The 17,352-nt window shown below is 41.5% G+C and overlaps 2 protein-coding genes across 2 annotated transcripts in view; one reads left to right on the top strand and one right to left on the bottom strand.

Annotated features, from left to right (window-relative positions):
• LOC306741172 (GRAM domain-containing protein 4-like) overlaps positions 1-5,029 on the bottom strand; it is a gene marked incomplete at both ends in the record, with an annotated part of 14,117 nt that extends 9,088 nt beyond the window's left edge. Inside the window, 6 exon segments of the mRNA XM_079223425.1 lie at positions 1-19; positions 111-243; positions 984-1,054; positions 1,467-1,587; positions 3,053-3,158; positions 4,844-5,029. The exon segment at positions 1-19 is cut by the window's left edge and continues 7 nt beyond it. Of these exon segments, the coding sequence (XP_079079551.1) occupies positions 1-19; positions 111-243; positions 984-1,054; positions 1,467-1,587; positions 3,053-3,158; positions 4,844-5,029 (636 nt within the window).
• Positions 5,030-6,779: 1,750 nt separating this feature from the next.
• Positions 6,780-13,148, top strand: LOC306741340 (cytosolic 5'-nucleotidase 1A). The gene is made up of 6 exons (XM_079223619.1): positions 6,780-6,920; positions 8,123-8,242; positions 8,574-8,709; positions 11,305-11,427; positions 12,009-12,133; positions 12,229-13,148. The coding sequence occupies exons 1-6, from the start codon at positions 6,885-6,887 to the stop codon at positions 12,472-12,474; spliced, it is 786 nt and encodes a 261-aa protein (XP_079079745.1). The 5' UTR covers positions 6,780-6,884; the 3' UTR covers positions 12,475-13,148.
• Positions 13,149-17,352: the final 4,204 nt, after the last annotated feature.

Raw genomic sequence — 17,352 nt, forward strand, 5'->3', positions numbered from 1 at the left:
CCTCATGTTTTCAGTCAACCTGCGGATCAGAAGCCAGATCAAACATGTCAGAGTGCAGCTCAACGCACAGTGAGTACCGGCGTCGGCCACCGGGGGCAGCGAGCGCTCACCTCTTGGCGCTCAGCGGCTCGTCCGGCTCCACCGGCGGCTCCTCCGGCTGGAAGCGGAAGTCCTCGATGTAAACGCCGAAGCGTCCGTAAAGCCACTTCAGGAAGCTGTCGGACAAAGTGTCCTTCTGCTTGTCTGAGGACGGGAAGGAAGACGGAGATTAAGACGGACCAAACGTCCTCCTAAGGGTTTAAAATATATATATATATATATAGTATATATGTCTCTAAATATGGAGAAATAAAACTCAAACTATGTTTTTATGTGTTACAGAATTACAAAGATAACTAATTACCAGGAACAAAGATATTTATAGTACTAATATCACACTGTCACAAGTAAAAGATCCAGCATTGAAAATGTTAATTAAGTAAAAGTATATAAGTGTAATCATGAAAATGTACTTAACCTATTAAAACCCTGTTCTACTAGTATATATTCTATGATTAGATTATTATTACTCGTGCATTCATATTTTACTGTAGTTGGTTGAGGTTCATTTTAATGATTATTTTCTCTATTTATCGATTGTTTGGTTTGTAAAAATAGGTAAAATAGGTAAAATAGTGAGCAATGCTGTCACCAAATCTCAACATTATCTCTGATGAATTACAATTATTAACATTATTAAAAAGGAAAAGCAGCAAATATTTACATTTTGAGAAGCTGAAAGAAGCGAGAAATGTTTTTGCGCGAATAATTCTAAAAAAATATATATATATTTTACGTGAAATTTTCTGACAATCAACTAATTGTTTGCGCTCTACTTGTTCTCATGGTGAGCGACTGCAGTTCAATTCATATCACACGTTATCACCTCTTCAGAGGTTTTGTGTAATAATCTTAATCCATAAAGTAACTGGTGAAAGGCTCACCTGTGCTGGTGACTGCAGGTGGAGGAGGAGGGGGCGGGGCTTTAGGAGTCTGAGAAGGTGAGTCTTCAAGTCTGTGAAGCGACAGAAAGAAAGTCAACGACGGCGCGAAACCCACGAGAACGAGCGGCTCCGTCCGATGGCCTCCGACGAGCCCATCAGCTGACGTCTGTTACAGGTCACACACCTGAGCTTCAGGACCTCACCTGAGCTTCAGGACCTCACCTGGGCTTCAGGACCTCACCTGGGCTTCAGGACCTCACCTGAGCTTCAGACTTCAGAACCTCACCTGAGCTTCAGGACCTCACCTGGGCTTCAGGACCTCACCTGAGCTTCAGGACCTCACCTGGGCTTCAGGACCTCACCTGGGCTTCAGGACCTCACCTGAGCTTCAGACTTCAGGACCTCACCTGAGCTTCAGGACCTCACCTGAGCTTCAGGACCTCACCTGAGCTTCAGGACCTCACCTGGGCTTCAGGACCTCACCTGGGCTTCAGGACCTCGTTGATCTTCTGCTCCAGCTCCGAGCAGCGGCTGCGCTCCGTCTCCAGCTCCTGCCGCAGAGAATCCACGTTGGATTCTTCTTTGAGTTTCCGCAGCTCCTCCTCTGAAACAGATGAAGATGATGATGACGATGACGATGGAAACAAACTGAGTACCTGTGGACCACTGACACCTTTGTCCCTCTACTTGGTGTCCGTCTACATCTGGCATCCTTATTTATTTATTATATTATTTTTTTAAGTTATTTATTTAGGAAAATATTGGTGCAGGAGTTGCAATGCAAATATACTTCAGAGGGTTGGAGACGATACTTTCACAACGATTAAGCCGATCCCACTGCGATTTGTAAACATTTTGCAATAAACTGACTATTGTGAAAACATATATTGGAATTCGTAATCCATTTCTCATTAACGCAAATTACGCAATTTGTCCATATCGGCTTCATCTCATGAGATGAACTTTATGGCAGTAAAATGGGTTCCGTGGGTGAAGAAGATCAAACTCTTCAAAACGCTCAAAAAAGACAAAGTGAAAATGAAAGCCATGCACGTGCCATAAAATAAATAGCAGTTAACGGTGAAGAAAAACAGTTTCAATGTGAACCTTTTGCTTAATTTATGTAAATATTATTTTTAACGAGCGAAAAACCACGTCCTTTTTCAGCTCTTCTCATTGTGTGTGTGTGTGTGTGTGTGTGTGTGTGTGTGTGTGTGTGTGTGTGTGTGTGTGTGTGTGTGTGTGTGTGTGTGTGTGTGTAATTAGATTTGTCAGACAATAATATATATAAAATAAAATGTAAAAGAAAAATGCTAAGTAGAAAAAAAATTAAGTAGGATAAATGCACCTTTTTGAGCTATTTATATAGAATTTTGGTGTTCTATATTATATGTCTGAATATGTATGACTAAGTACTATAGTATTAGATACACATGTTATAAATGTGTTTATATAAAATAACATTACCGAAAACGTGTGCGTGTGTGTCTGACAGATGAGGTCAGCAGGGTTATTAATAGCTCTGTGTGTGTGTGTGTGTGTGTGTGTGTGTGTGTGTGTGTGTGTGTGTGTGTGTGTGTGTGTGTGTGTGTGTGTGTGTGTGTGTGTGTGTGTGTGTGTGTGCTACATAAAGCTGACGGACAGATATTGACGGATTACCCGGCACGCTTGTGTGCTGTGGGACGTTTGACTGATTTAAAACGGACACTTTACTTTTACTACTTTTAGCCCCGACAAAAGCCACTTACTAGCTTTAATCCTGAAATAATCTGGCTCTGGGTCTCACGGGTCGGGAGGAATCTAAGTGGCTGTGTTTTCAGAGCAAAACTCAAGTCCAGACATGTGAAGGTAAGAAAAAAAGGTAAAGAAAGTGTCTCCGTCTGTCGGGTTCTTTGCATAAAGCTGGCAGACACTCATAGTAACGATCAGAGCCGAGTCAGCGGCAGAAACATCTCTGAGGGAGGAGCTACCCTAAGCGATTACGTTGCAACCAATTTTAAGAATGGTTGTCCCCGTCAGTCAGGAAATTAAAAATGTAAATTAAAAAGATTGCATGTCAGAATACTCACGTAAGAAGTGTTTCTCTAACAAAGCGATTTCTAGGTGACCTTTGACCTCGTTGAGATCCGTCCTTGAGTCGTCTTGGAGAGCTACAGAAAAGGTTCCTGGACCAGCCTGAGGAGCAAAACACACAAACACACACACACACACGATTGTAAAATAAACTGACAACACAGAAAAGGTGACGCGACAACGGTGTAATAAAATCCGTTGGAGCTTTGATGTGGAGTTCCACAGGGTTCAATCCTGGGTCCTCCTCCACTCACTCGACACCTTAACCTTTACTTAACCTGAGCCTGGAACGCAAACACAAACCATCATTAAGATGTACGACAAACGTTGACACACAAATATTACGCAAATATTGTATTTAAATACAGAGAATATCTTCTCTTTATCCATTTATACTAAATTAAAGTTAAGTGAAATGATTATTCTGTGAAACCTGCCGTCTTATTCAACAGAGACAAAACAATTAAAGTACTTGTACTTTGCCGATTACATTTTAGGTGACTTTATACTTGTACAAGTACTACATTTTAGAGGTAAATATTGCACATGTTCCATCTAAACTCCTCACAGGTCCTACAATGGTCAAATTAATATTTTGTTCTTCTTCTCCCTTCCTTTAATCGTCTCACGACCCGTCCGATTTATCTAGTGACCCTTTGACGGGGCCAAACCATAGGTTGGGAACCACTAAACTAGCTAACTGTATAAAGTAGTTAAACGAGAAACATGCTGCGCTAACATTTATGCATTCGCTATTAAGAATCTAACAAGTACATGATGAAACTTGTACTTCTGAATAATGTTGGTGTTATAATAAAAAGGTACACATGTGAGATGTTGTTCAGATGTGTAAATATCAGTCTATATGTTACTGGTTAAGAGTAAATGAAGATGACACACAGAAAAAAATGAAAAGGCTTCAGGTCCGCCTATAAAAAAAATCACTTTCAGGATGATTATTTCTTTGAAATGATGCAGCTGTAAGGTCCAACTCTAACCCAAATCATAACACAATATGTGAACATCCTCTAACCCAGATCATAACAATATGTGAACATTCTCTAACCCAAATCATAGCTCAATATGTAAACATTCTCTAACCCAAATCATAGCTCAATATGTGAACATTCTCTAACCCAAATCATAGCACAATATGTGAACATTCTCTAACCCAAATCATAGCACAATATGTGAACATTCTCTAACCCAAATCATAACTCAATATGTGAACATTCTCTAACCCAAATCATAGCACAATATGTGAACATTCTCTAACCCAAATCATAACTCAATATGTGAACATTCTCTAACCCAAATCATAGCACAATATGTGAACATTCTCTAACCCAAATCATAACTCAATATGTGAACATTCTCTCTGCAAAGTTTGACTTTGATAAAGTGAAGCAGAACAAAGTGAGAGAGGGTTTAGAACAGAGAACATTCAGGTGAGGACTCATTGAGTCCCATTGGAATGCTATTTGAATTTTCTCATGTACTAAACCTTATATTTCACTTGTATATTACTTATGGTGTTCAATACATCCAAATAGACCAGTTTTGAGCATTCATTTAAAAAATAATAATCATAAAACAACCTTTTTTTTTTATATAACAATCGCTCAGGTTTTTAAAAGCCCAACTATAGATTTAGATTATTAGAAGAGAGAGCGATGTTGAAACCCGACCAGCGTCCGGCCTTCAGTCCAAACTAGAATTTATAAACAGAATTGTATTGATTTCACATATCCGGCTCAGGAAAGCGTGTTTCTTTGTGAAGCGCGTACCGAAGCGTCGCTCTGCTGCTCTCCCTCCGCCTCCCTCAGCTCCTCCAGCTCTCTGGCGGCGAGTTGCGGTCCGATCACGACCTCCTCGGTGCACTCCGTGTCGGAGGTGTTGGGCGAGTCGGCCAGGTCCAGGAACTCGTCCCGCCTCTGGCCCCGGAACCGGATCCTGTCCAGGTGCTTCCGCATGGTGGGGGCGCCGCCGAGCCGGTCTCTACCTGAGCATGGCCCCGCAGAGGCTGAAAAAGGAGGAGGAGCAAAAAACAGTTTATTACGACCCGATTTCAATGCATGACGAAGTTCCCAGGATGCATTTTGACAAACAGTTCGGACGTGAACGGACAGCAGGAACATCCACTGAACCTGTTGGAAAAGAAAGCGACCTTGAAGTGAGCGTAAAGCTTTATTTACACACGGGGCGAGACGACACTGACAGGTGAGCACACCTTCTCGTTTGTTTAAGGGGAAACACCCGAGTAAAGGTTGAACTAACACACAGCCATGACACTTCCACAGTTGCTTGTTTACATTCAAAGGAAATCATATTTTGTACAACACTTTTTCAGGATTTTTTTCAACTTTCAGTGAATTGAAAAAGAAATCCACAGACACGGACAGACAAAGTAGTAAAAAATAAACACAGAAATTAGTATTTGGGGTGTTTTCTCTCCACCAGTTAGTAGCTTTGGAGGTGGGTTTTGTTATATTTAGACAGGCTAGCTGTTTCCATCCGTTTCCAGTCTTTATGCTAAGCTAAGCTAACCGGCTGCAGCTTGAGGTAGACTTTGTGTCCGTCTACTGACTGATGACTTTGAGTTTAATCACAAGCCATCTACTGACAACGACACAGACAACGAGACAGACAACGAGACAGACTGGTCCGACTGCACAGATGAGATCGACCGATAGAAACAATGGATCACTAACTGTTTGACTGTCAAGTATTTACTGACATAATTAGTGGGTGATTTTAAAGTCAGTGACAGAGAGAAGAGGTATGTAATACTTATACCTGTACAAAATACTCCTCACACATTCATCAACAAATAAATGAACACTTCATCCTTCATCATAAACATTCAACATCAACACATACAGGAACACTTCATCCTTCAGTTTACCATAAACATTCAACACATAAAACACTTCATCCTTCAGTTTATCACAAACATCCAACATCAACACATCTGGTTGTACCTGGACAGGAAGTGGATGAAAAACTGTCATCTGAGTAGACACTACAGGTTTAGGTGAAGTACCTTGAACGTGTACTTGAGTACTTGAGTACTTGAAGCCTACTTCGTTTCCTCTCCTGCTTACAGACTGATAACGGACTGCTGTACTGGTCTGAAAGTAATTAGATAAACCTCCTTCTGCTCCACCTGAACCAGCCAGTCACCTGCTGCTCACCTGCAGAGCTCAGCGAGGCTCAACAGGAAGAAGAGCCCGCGTGGTCCACACCTGCAGGACCGAGGTGAGGAAGGGAACAAGGTGAGGGAGGAAGGAAGGGAAAGAGGGGAAGGGTTTTCTCACCGTGAACCGAAGCCGAGGCAAACTTCCCCTCCTTCTCTTCCCGACAGAACGCTCCGCCCGGACCCCGGTCCTCTTAGACCCGCTCCCCCCGGACCCGCTCCTCTCAGACCGGCTCCAGACCGCCTCCCGTCCCCGCCTCGAGCACCGAGTCCAGCTGTGGCGGGTTTTAGTGGGTAAAACAAAAACCAAGTCCACGGCGGCGCCGTCCGTGTCTACCTGTCCAGAGAATCACTGCTGTGGGCGGGGCAGCCAGCGGCAGACAAACAAGGAAGTGACGCCATCACGCTGTGCTCTCAAAGGAAACGTCCGAGTCGCAGGCGGGCGGAACTGTCTGTGGGGCGGAACCTTTGTTGGCGGAACCTTTGAACGGGCACGTCTCTGTTTCTGGGGGGAACTTTAAAAACAAGTTTAGTTTTAGAAACCAGTTCTGTAATAATTGCTGCGTTGAGACGTCGTTAAATCAGCTCGCGAGACTCTTCATAACCGGCATTGTTTCAGCGGAGAGGCGGACATGGCCGCCACGATCCAGAACGACGACGTGAAGCAGGTGAGACTCACCTGAGGCGGGCGTTGTTGTTGTTGTTGTTGTTGTTGTTGTTGTTGTTGTTGTTGTTGTTGTTGTTGTTTTCTCATCCGCAAAGACAGAGCACACAATTCTGCACAACAGCCGTAATCCAGCTCTGGCAAATATCAGACAAAACACGCTGAATTGTGTGCCATTTCTCAGAGTTTTCCACCAGATTCCATTGAAATAATCACGTATTTTATTGTCATCTTCCTCTTTTTATTTAGAACATTGCATCAGTCGTATAACTCGACATGTCGGTGTCCTTTGGCCACTAAGGCTCATAAAATAAATCTACATTATTGCATTAAAGTTTGCACTCTTTGAGCTTTTAAACGTGTCAGAGTGGTGTACAAATATGAAAGGGACCAACCTATTTCACAAGTTAAAACTATATTAATATGCATATGTTATGTGTGCCGAATTGAACTTTTATTTTAAAATACAACGTAAATCTATTTAATGCTGTGATATATATTTACCAGTTTGCAACACAATGCTAAAATTGCATGTTTTGCAATAGGGATTCTGACTGCAGAATATGAGGCTTACATTCAAGAGACGTTGGCTGCACAGAACAAGCAGAAAACAATGAGCAATTGTATAATAGCCTATAGTGTTTTGTAAAAATAATAAAAAATAAATTCGTTGTAGCACACTGGTTAAAATGTCTATATGAGGTCAAAGGCCACATGTATTTAATCACACTGCTAGTAGTCTTTAATGTGGGTTATGCTGGTGGTTTGTTGGATGAAGATGCCGGTTATACAGGGTTCTTACAGTCATGGAGAACCTGGAAAAGTCATGGAGTTTTAAAATGGTTATTTCCAGGCCTGGAAAAGTCATGTAAATGTGTTATATTCATGTGTTCATGACGTTCATTTACGCTGAGTTTGAAATAATGAATATGCTTTTAAAAGAAAGACTCAGAATATAAGCAGGCATACATACAGGCATCTATATAAATGTTTATTCTTTTAATCAAACTGTTGTCTCATTCATTTGAGTCATTTAAGGTTTACTGTATGCTTTGTATTCTCATTGTTAGTTTAAATACTACATTTACTCACTTTTTACTGTTTACACGCAGATTTCACTAAATGTTTGTCATGGACATTTGGGTTAAAGTCATGAAATCCATTGGTCAGAATGTGTATGAACCCTGTCATGTGTCTCCTCTGCAGAAAGATGCTGGTCGTGCAGTGGTTGTCGCGGTAACGACTCGTGCGGTGTTCGAATCCGGTGCTGAGGATGGTGACGGTGAAGATGTGTACGGAATGGGCGTGGCTTTCCCGCTGCTGCAGGTCAGAATTAAACCCACAGTTAAAACCTTTGACTGTGGGTTTTGTGTGTGGAGATAAATGGATACCCATTTTAAACTCCTGTATGGAAGAATAGTAATACTTATTAATTAATACAACTGCTTCCTCTGTGCCATAGAGCTCCGTATTCGTCCAATAAAACGTATACATATACTTGTAAGCTGTTTTTTTTACAGATTTACCTCTTTGGTCAGAACCGATGGGTTTGGACAAAGAAGCATTACAATATGAACATTGTTGACAATAAGAACAATACAGAATAACAGCAGATGGAAGCTCTGAAGGAACGCTCTTGATGTGGTTCATAATTCAGGCGCTGCAGAGAGTGAACGAACGTCTGCTGGAGGGAAATCCTGCTGAGTCGCTGCTGTTTGACGTCGTCCTGATCGCCACCGACAGCCAGCAGCAGCAGCACAGCTCCCGCATCATCAGCAGCACCCGGCATTACGGTAATACAACGTTAACCATCGTCAGACATTACGGTAATCTAACGTTAACCATCGTCAGTTATTACGGTAATCTAACGTTAACCATCGTCAGTTATTACGGTAATCTAACGTTAACCATCGTCAGTTATTACGGTAATACAACGTTAACCATCGTCAATTATTACGGTAATCTAACGTTAACCATCGTCAGTTATTACGGTAATACAACGTTAACCATCGTCAGTTATTACGGTAATACAACGTTAACCATCGTCAGTTATTACGGTAATCTAACGTTAACCATCGTCAGTTATTACGGTAATCTAACGTTAACCATCGTCAATTATTACGGTAATCTAACGTTAACCATCGTCAGTTATTACGGTAATACAACGTTAACCATCGTCAGTTATTACAGTAATCTAACGTTAACCATCGTCAGTTATTACGGTAATACAACGTTAACCATCGTCAGTTATTACAGTAATCTAACTTTAACCATCGTCAGTTATTACGGTAATACAACGTTAACCATCGTCAGTTATTACAGTAATCTAACTTTAACCATCGTCAGTTATTACGGTAATACAACGTTAACCATCGTCAGACATTACGGTAATCTAACTTTAACCATCGTCAGTTATTACGGTAATACAACGTTAACCATCGTCAGACATTACGGTAATCTAACGTTAACCATCGTCAGTTATTACGGTAATACAACGTTAACCATCGTCAGTTATTACGGTAATACAACGTTAACCATCGTCAGTTATTACGGTAATCTAACTTTTACCATCGTCAATTATTACGGTAATCTAACGTTAACCATCGTCAGTTATTACGGTAATCTAACTTTAACCATCGTCAGTTATTACGGTAATCTAACTTTAACCATCGTCAGTTATTACAGTAATCTAACGTTAACCATCGTCAGTTATTACGGTAATCTAACTTTAACCATCGTCAGTTATTACGGTAATCTAACTTTAACCATCGTCAGTTATTACAGTAATCTAACGTTAACCATCGTCAGTTATTACGGTAATCTAACTTTAACCATCGTCAGTTATTACGGTAATCAAACTTTTACCATCGTCAGTTATTACGGTAATCTAACTTTTACCATCGTCAGTTATTACGGTAATCTAACTTTAACCATCGTCAGTTATTACGGTAATCTAACTTTAACCATCGTCAGTTATTACGGTAATCTAACTTTAACCATCGTCAGTTATTACAGTAATCTAACGTTAACCATCGTCAGTTATTACGGTAATACAACGTTAACCATCGTCAGTTATTACGGTAATCTAACTTTAACCATCGTCAGTTATTACGGTAATACAACGTTAACCATCGTCAGTTATTACGGTAATACAACGTTAACCATCGTCAGTTATTACGGTAATACAACGTTAACCATCGTCAGTTATTACGGTATTACAACGTTAACCATCGTCAGTTATTACGGTAATCTAACTTTAACCATCGTCAGTTATTACGGTAATACAACGTTAACCATCGTCAGTTATTACGGTAATACAACGTTAACCATCGTCCGTTATTACGGTAATACAACGTTAACCATCGTCAGTTATTACAGTAATCTAACTTTAACCATCGTCAATTATTACGGTAATACAACGTTAACCATCGTCAGTTATTACGGTATTACAACGTTAACCATCGTCAGTTATTACGGTAATCTAATTTTAACCATCGTCAGTTATTACGGTAATCTAACTTTAACCATCGTCAGTTATTACAGTAATCTAACTTTAACCATCGTCAATTATTACGGTAATACAACGTTAACCATCGTCAGTTATTACGGTATTACAACGTTAACCATCGTCAGTTATTACGGTAATCTAATTTTAACCATCGTCAGTTATTACGGTAATCTAACTTTAACCATCGTCAGTTATTACGGTAATCTAACTTTAACCATCGTCAGTTAGTACAGTAATCTAACTTTAACCATCGTCAGTTATTACAGTAATCTAACTTTAACCATCGTCAATTATTACGGTAATACAACGTTAACCATCGTCAGTTATTACGGTAATCTAACTTTAACCATCGTCAGTTATTACGGTAATCTAACTTTAACCATCGTCAGTTATTACAGTAATCTAACTTTAACCATCGTCAGTTATTACAGTAATCTAACGTTAACCATCGTCAGTTATTACGGTAATCTAACTTTAACCATCGTCAGTTATTACGGTAATCTAACTTTAACCATCGTCAATTATTACGGTAATCTAACTTTAACCATCGTCAATTATTACGGTAATACAACGTTAACCATCGTCAGTTATTACGGTAATACAACGTTAACCATCGTCAGTTATTACGGTAATCTAACTTTAACCATCGTCAGTTATTACGGTAATACAACGTTAACCATCGTCAGTTATTACGGTAATACAACGTTAACCATCGTCAGTTATTACGGTAATACAACGTTAACCATGTTATCCATCACTAGACATTACGGTAATCGAACCTTTAACCCTCAACCGACCGATTACAGTCAGCAGCTGATGAGTTGTTTTTGTCGTCTCGTTGAAGACTTCCTGTCATGATGTCATCGTCGCTCTGTTGCAGGTCTGGAAGTCAGCCGGTTCTGCTTTTCCGGCCAGGAGGATTTCATCGAGAGTTTACTGCAAAACAAGGTGCAGCTCTTCCTGTCGACGGACAGAAAGGAGGCACTGCAGGCGTCACAGAAGGGTCAGGAGGTTTCTTCTTCTTCTTCTTCTTCTTCTTCTTCTTCTTCTCTGGCATTTATCACCGCTCACGTGTGACTGGTATGAGGTGGAGTTGTTACAGCCGATCACGGTCTCCGTTAAGGTCGTTGTCTCATTTCCTGTTCAACCTCGTTAACAAGAAGTGAGTCATTTCTTGGTGAGAAATTAATGTACAAATTAACGTTTTGTGGGTGAAGGATTCCTTTAAAACCTGTTGAGCCTCAAGAAAAATACATGATATAAATCCCCAAAACAACAAAAAAACATGTTAGGTATAAAATTAAACATAAAAATCAGAGCTACAATAATATATAATCCCCATGTACAACCTCTAAACACAACTCAAACAATAAATAGGATTAGGGGCTAGGGGGAGGGCTTAAAGGGCTACTACTCAAAACCTCCATTTGTATGTTGAAATATTGATCTTAAAAAACATTTATTGTCGCTTTCAACTTGTATAGTTTCCTCTTTTTTTAATATTTTTTTTCATAGCTCAGTTTAACGCTGTCCAGGTACATGTGATGTCAGAGGGTGACTCCTCCTCCTTTCTCATTGGTCCAGGTGTTCTCTCGGCGCTGCTGGACCGGCAGGCAGCTCCGTCCGAGCAGCTCAGAGTCGTGCTGTGCGGCGACGCCGTCGTCCGGCCCGACGCCGGCCCGGCGCCGCCGAGCCGCCCGGCCGCTCAGGTACTCGCATCGGCATCCCGCTAACATGTCATCGGAGATTCGTTTCCCCCCGAGCCGACCTCTTTTACTTCACGTTCACGTTCTCGCCCCGGCAGAGTTTCTCGGCGCAGCTCGGCGAGATGCGGCGGCGGTTCGGCGCGCTGGACAGCCCCCTCAGCATCGTCCTGCTGACGTCGAGCGGCGGCGGGGAGAGCGCCGGCGCCGCCCTGCGGACGCTGAGGTCCCGCGGCCTGAGCGTGGACGAGGCGTACTGCCTGGCCGGGGCCCCGAGGAGCCCCATCCTGTCCCTGCTGCGACCTCACTTCCTGCTCAGCGAAGGCGCCATTGGCCTGGAGGACTGATGACGTCACATGACCTCACATGGGCGATGTCACATGACCTCACAGAAGCTCCACTGCGTTGCCAAATCCTCTGACTGAACTCCAAGTTAAACAAACGGGGTTCAGCTTATTGAGCCTTAAAGAGCCAATCAGTGACCACTGGTGTCAAGCTAAGCCCCGCCCACTACCAACATTCCAACCACAGGATTGGACACTGTCAAAGCAGTAAACTGGTTATATATCTTTAGTTGACGAAGGTGTATTTTCTCTTATTTGGATAATATAAATAAACCTGAATGAATCACAAACTGTATTACACTGTAATTACCTGTATTATTACTTTAAATATGATCGTGTTATTGATGAAATTTAACTCCTGGACCTTTGGATGTTAATGCTGGGAATGCTCCTGTTTCATTATTTACACTTATTTGAACGTTTCTGTTGTAAATGTAGAAACGTTGTCTGTTACTTTGCGTTTACTTGCAGCTGAACGGTTCTCCTCTCATCCTCTGAGTTTTAGAGCAGCTCTGTGTGGTTAAACTGTGAAAGCTTTGTATTAATGTGCATTAAACATTCAAAAAATCTCATAACTGGATCTGCCTTAGTGGTCTTGATATATGGATATTGAAGATATCTACGTATAAAATGTTTATTTTAAAGGGAAACACTAGAAACTGACCAGCAGATGTCAACAGAGAACACCAGTCAGTAAACACTGAGTTTTAAGACAAAAAAAGGCAGTTAATACAAAAACTATTTGCATATTTTAAGAAGGTTCCAGGGTCCTTGGAGAGGCTCCTCGGTCCTTGATGGTAGTCTACAAAGGTCCGAGGAGGTTCCGGGTGACCTTGAAGAGGCAGCAGTGGTCTTTGGAGCGTTTCCATGTGCCCTTAATTAAAAAACAGGTTCTAGTAAAAGGGCTACAGCTGTCCTTGAGGGAGTTATTAGTGTGTGAGAAGGTTCCAGAGGTTCTTGAGAGGTTTCTCGGAATCCTTAAAGAGACACCAGTAACCTTTGGGGAGGTCAGGTGTCCTTGAAGAGGCTCCAGTGGCCCTTCATTTAAAAACCAATCCCCTCCTAGGGGGCAGACTGAGTGATTGTTATATAAAACTGTAAATCATAGCTTGTTTTATGAGAAAGAAAAAAAAACTGCTGTATTTGGATGTATTGAACACTATAAGTAATATACAAGTGAAATACTGTATATGGTTTGGCACATGAGAAAATTAAAATGTCACAAATGTGCCCCAATGTTGAGTCCTCGCCTGAATGTTCTCTGTTCTAAACCCTCTAACTTTGTTCTGCTTCACTTTATCAAAGTCAACCTTTGCAGAGAGAATGTTCACATATTGTGTTATGATTTGGGTTAGAGAATGTTCACATATTGAGCTATGATTTGGGTTAGAGAATGTTCACATATTGAGCTATGATTTGGGTTAGAGAATGTTCACATATTGTGTTATGATTTGGGTTAGAGAACGTTCACATATTGAGCTATGATTTGGGTTAGAGTTGGACCTTACAGCTGCATCATTTCAAAGAAATAATCATCCTGAAAGTGATTTCTTTCTAGACAGACCTGAAACCTTTTCATTTGTTTCTGTGTGTCATCTTCATTTACTCTTAACCAGTAACATATAGACTGATATTTACACTTCTGAACAACATCTCACATGTGTACCTTTTATTATAACACCAATATCATTCAAATAGCCCTAGTGGTTGCAGAGATATACCCTTTTTAGTTTGGGGATGACATTTTCGTTTGTGAAGTGTGTCCACAGACAGCAGGAGGTGTGGATGACATCACTGCCCAGCTGATCCAGCATCACAACAAGGACTCAAATTAAAAACCACCTTCAGACACACCTTCAGTGTCTCAGCAGGAACACATGTATTCAGACTACACCTGATAGAAAATCAAAAACAGCATCAGGTCCACCTCCTCCCACACCCTCTGAAGTCACTCTCCTACAAAGCAGAGCGACAACTAAACAAAGGCCTGTCAGCGTTTCTTTTTAAATTTCCGGTTCTGGGCAGAAAAGTGAACCGCGACGCCCAAATAGCAGCTGTTTACGTTGCTGAGGAGGAAATGTATCATGAGATAAGCAGTGAAGCTCCCTCCTCTTTCCTTTCCTCTGCTCCTTCTGCTCTCAGCCACGGGCAGGAGGGCGAGGAAGAGGAGGAGGAGGAGGAGGATGTCTAAGCATCTGTTGGATCCTGAAGCAAACTGGAGAGCAGCGGCAGCATCAACATGACATGTGAAAATACTGCTGACTGAGCAACTCTGTGAACTAAACTGTAATCAGATTCATCTTGTTTATAAACACAAAACTGGCATTCACGACTATTCCATCACATTTCTTTCTAATCATAAGAAGAATGCAAATAGAAAACATATGAAAGTTAGTTTCCCGCACCGCTCGGCTCTCTTGTTTTCTCTTGTATTGTTCTAAATGTTCAAACAAATAACCATCCCTTCATAATATGTGGAATTGAATATGATATTTTGGGAGACAATTGCAGGTAAAAGCATAAACCATCCATTTCCTTTATTAACTGAATGGATGCATGTACACACATTCTGGGTTTGAACATGTCTGGTCTCACAGCTGTAGAGATGACCTCTGCACCAAGTCAGTGTCACCTGGGAACAGGTGAGGTCATGTGACTGCACCCCTCGTGTCCCTCGGTCGCTACATGCATGACTCAGCATGACCTCCGGTACGCTGAGGACTATTTTTAGGCTCCCGTTGGACAACTAGAGGAGATTAAAACGTCGAATATTTCTGTTTTCTTCACCTGATTCTAGAGCATTCCTGTTTTATTACTTATGCTAATACAAGAAGAAGAAAAAACACGGTGACCGGATGCTAACACCTAAGAAATAAGTTAGCAGCCATGGAACAACACACAGACCAGGAACATGAATGTTTGTGTTATTTCAAAAGGTTATACGACAATATTTTCCAAGTAGGTTTCTTGTCTAAACCTAAATTGTCTCCTGTGAAGACGGAAGTTCATTTTTGAAAAGACTGTCTGGATGTCCATCCATCCATCCATTATCAGCCGCTTATCCGGGGTCGGGTCGCGGTGGCAGCAGGTTCAGCAGGCCGACCCAGGCTTCCCTCTCACCCGCAACACTTTCCAGCTCATTCTGGGGGATCCCGAGGCGTTCCAAGGCCAGCCGGGAGATATAATCCCTCCAGCGTGTCCTCGGTCTTCCTACCAGTTGGACGTGCCTGGAAAACCTCTAATGGAGGCGTCCAGGAGGCATCCTGACTAGATGCTGAACACCTCAGCTGACTCTTTTCGACACGAAGGAGCAGCGACTCGACTCCAAGCTCCCTCCTGATGTCCGAGCTCCTTACCCTATCTCTAAGGCTGAGCCCGGCCACCCTGCGGAGGAAGCTCATTTCGGCCGCTTGTATCCGAGATCTCGTTCTTTCGGTCACGACCCAGAGTTCGTGACCATAGGTGAGGGTTGGAACGTAGACCGACCAGTAAATAGAGAGCTTCGCCTTCCGGCTCAGCTCCTCTTCACCAGGACGGACCGGTACAGCGCCTGTTTTATTGCTGCAGCCGCACCGATCCGCCTGTCCATCTCCCGCTCCACCTTACCCTCACTCGTGAACAAGACCCGAGATACTTGAACTCCTTCGCTTGGGGTAGGCAGTTTTAAATGGTTTATAGCTTCACTCTGGTTGGCATCCGTCTCCATGATGATCTGACCTCTTGATTGAAATGAATCCAGATGTTGAGACAAACGGCAGCAGAGGATTCCTGCAGTTTCCTCCTGTGACCTGCAGCTCAGTCCTTCACTCCACACTGCAAAGAATGTCAACATGTAAACCTCCAAATCTCCCCCCGGCTGTTGAAGGGGTTTCTCTGTAAATGATTTGATCCCAAAGAGGATTTGGTTTAAACTGTATTTCAAATCTAGTAATAAGTGACGCACAAGTGTTCAAAGAACAGATCATAGTTTTATGAAACAATAAAAACACACCAAATTTCTCAGCCAGAGATCAACGTAATTTGTCCATTCAGCTTAAAAGGTGAAAAGTAAGTCCTTTAAAAACACTTTTATTTTCAGATATCACCAAATTAATTCACCCCTGAAAACACAACAGGCATCTTAATAAATGGCAGAGCTTCATATGTCAAAGCAATAACTCAATAACGCCTTCAAGACACTTTATCCATTAAATGGGTTCTTGACTTTTCCCTTATTTTGCATATGAATTGAAAATATTTGATAAATGGTCATTTTAAAGTGTTAATTGTCAAGAGGCAAAAAGTACAATGTATCCATTCATTTGCTGATATCATCTGTGTCTGCACAACAACACTCAATCCATTGATTCGCAATTAATGTGCAATTAAGCCATTAAATATTAAAGCTGTTGACTTGAATTATCGACATGATTTAGGGAGTTTTTTAATAACTAAAAAAAAACAAGATGATCAATGGTTGTCTTTCATACTTTTTGATATATTGTAGGTCAATTAAGGGCTCTGGAAATTAAGAGGTTTTTAAGGGGTTTAATTTTTGGAAATGTCTTTTTTTTTTAATGAATAGATTATGAACAAAAAAACTATCCAGCCACGAAAACTAAAGCACATGAAACATGTTTACTGAGATTATGTGTCCTAATCCTAAAAAATCCTAAAAATTATGAAGCCCATTACATGCCTTTAATTACACAATTATATTATATTGTGTAATATATTTTTTATACATTTTCGCTTCTTCTTGCTGCGCCTCCTCTGTCCTCTTTAATTAACTGTTAAATAAAGTTGTGGATATTTTTTTGCAGCATCGCCTCTCTCTCTCTCTCACACACACACACACACACACACACACACACACACACACACACACACACACACACACAC

Source organism: Taurulus bubalis, assembly GCF_910589615.1.
Source record: "Taurulus bubalis genome assembly, chromosome: 9".
NCBI lineage: Eukaryota > Metazoa > Chordata > Actinopteri > Perciformes > Cottidae > Taurulus > Taurulus bubalis.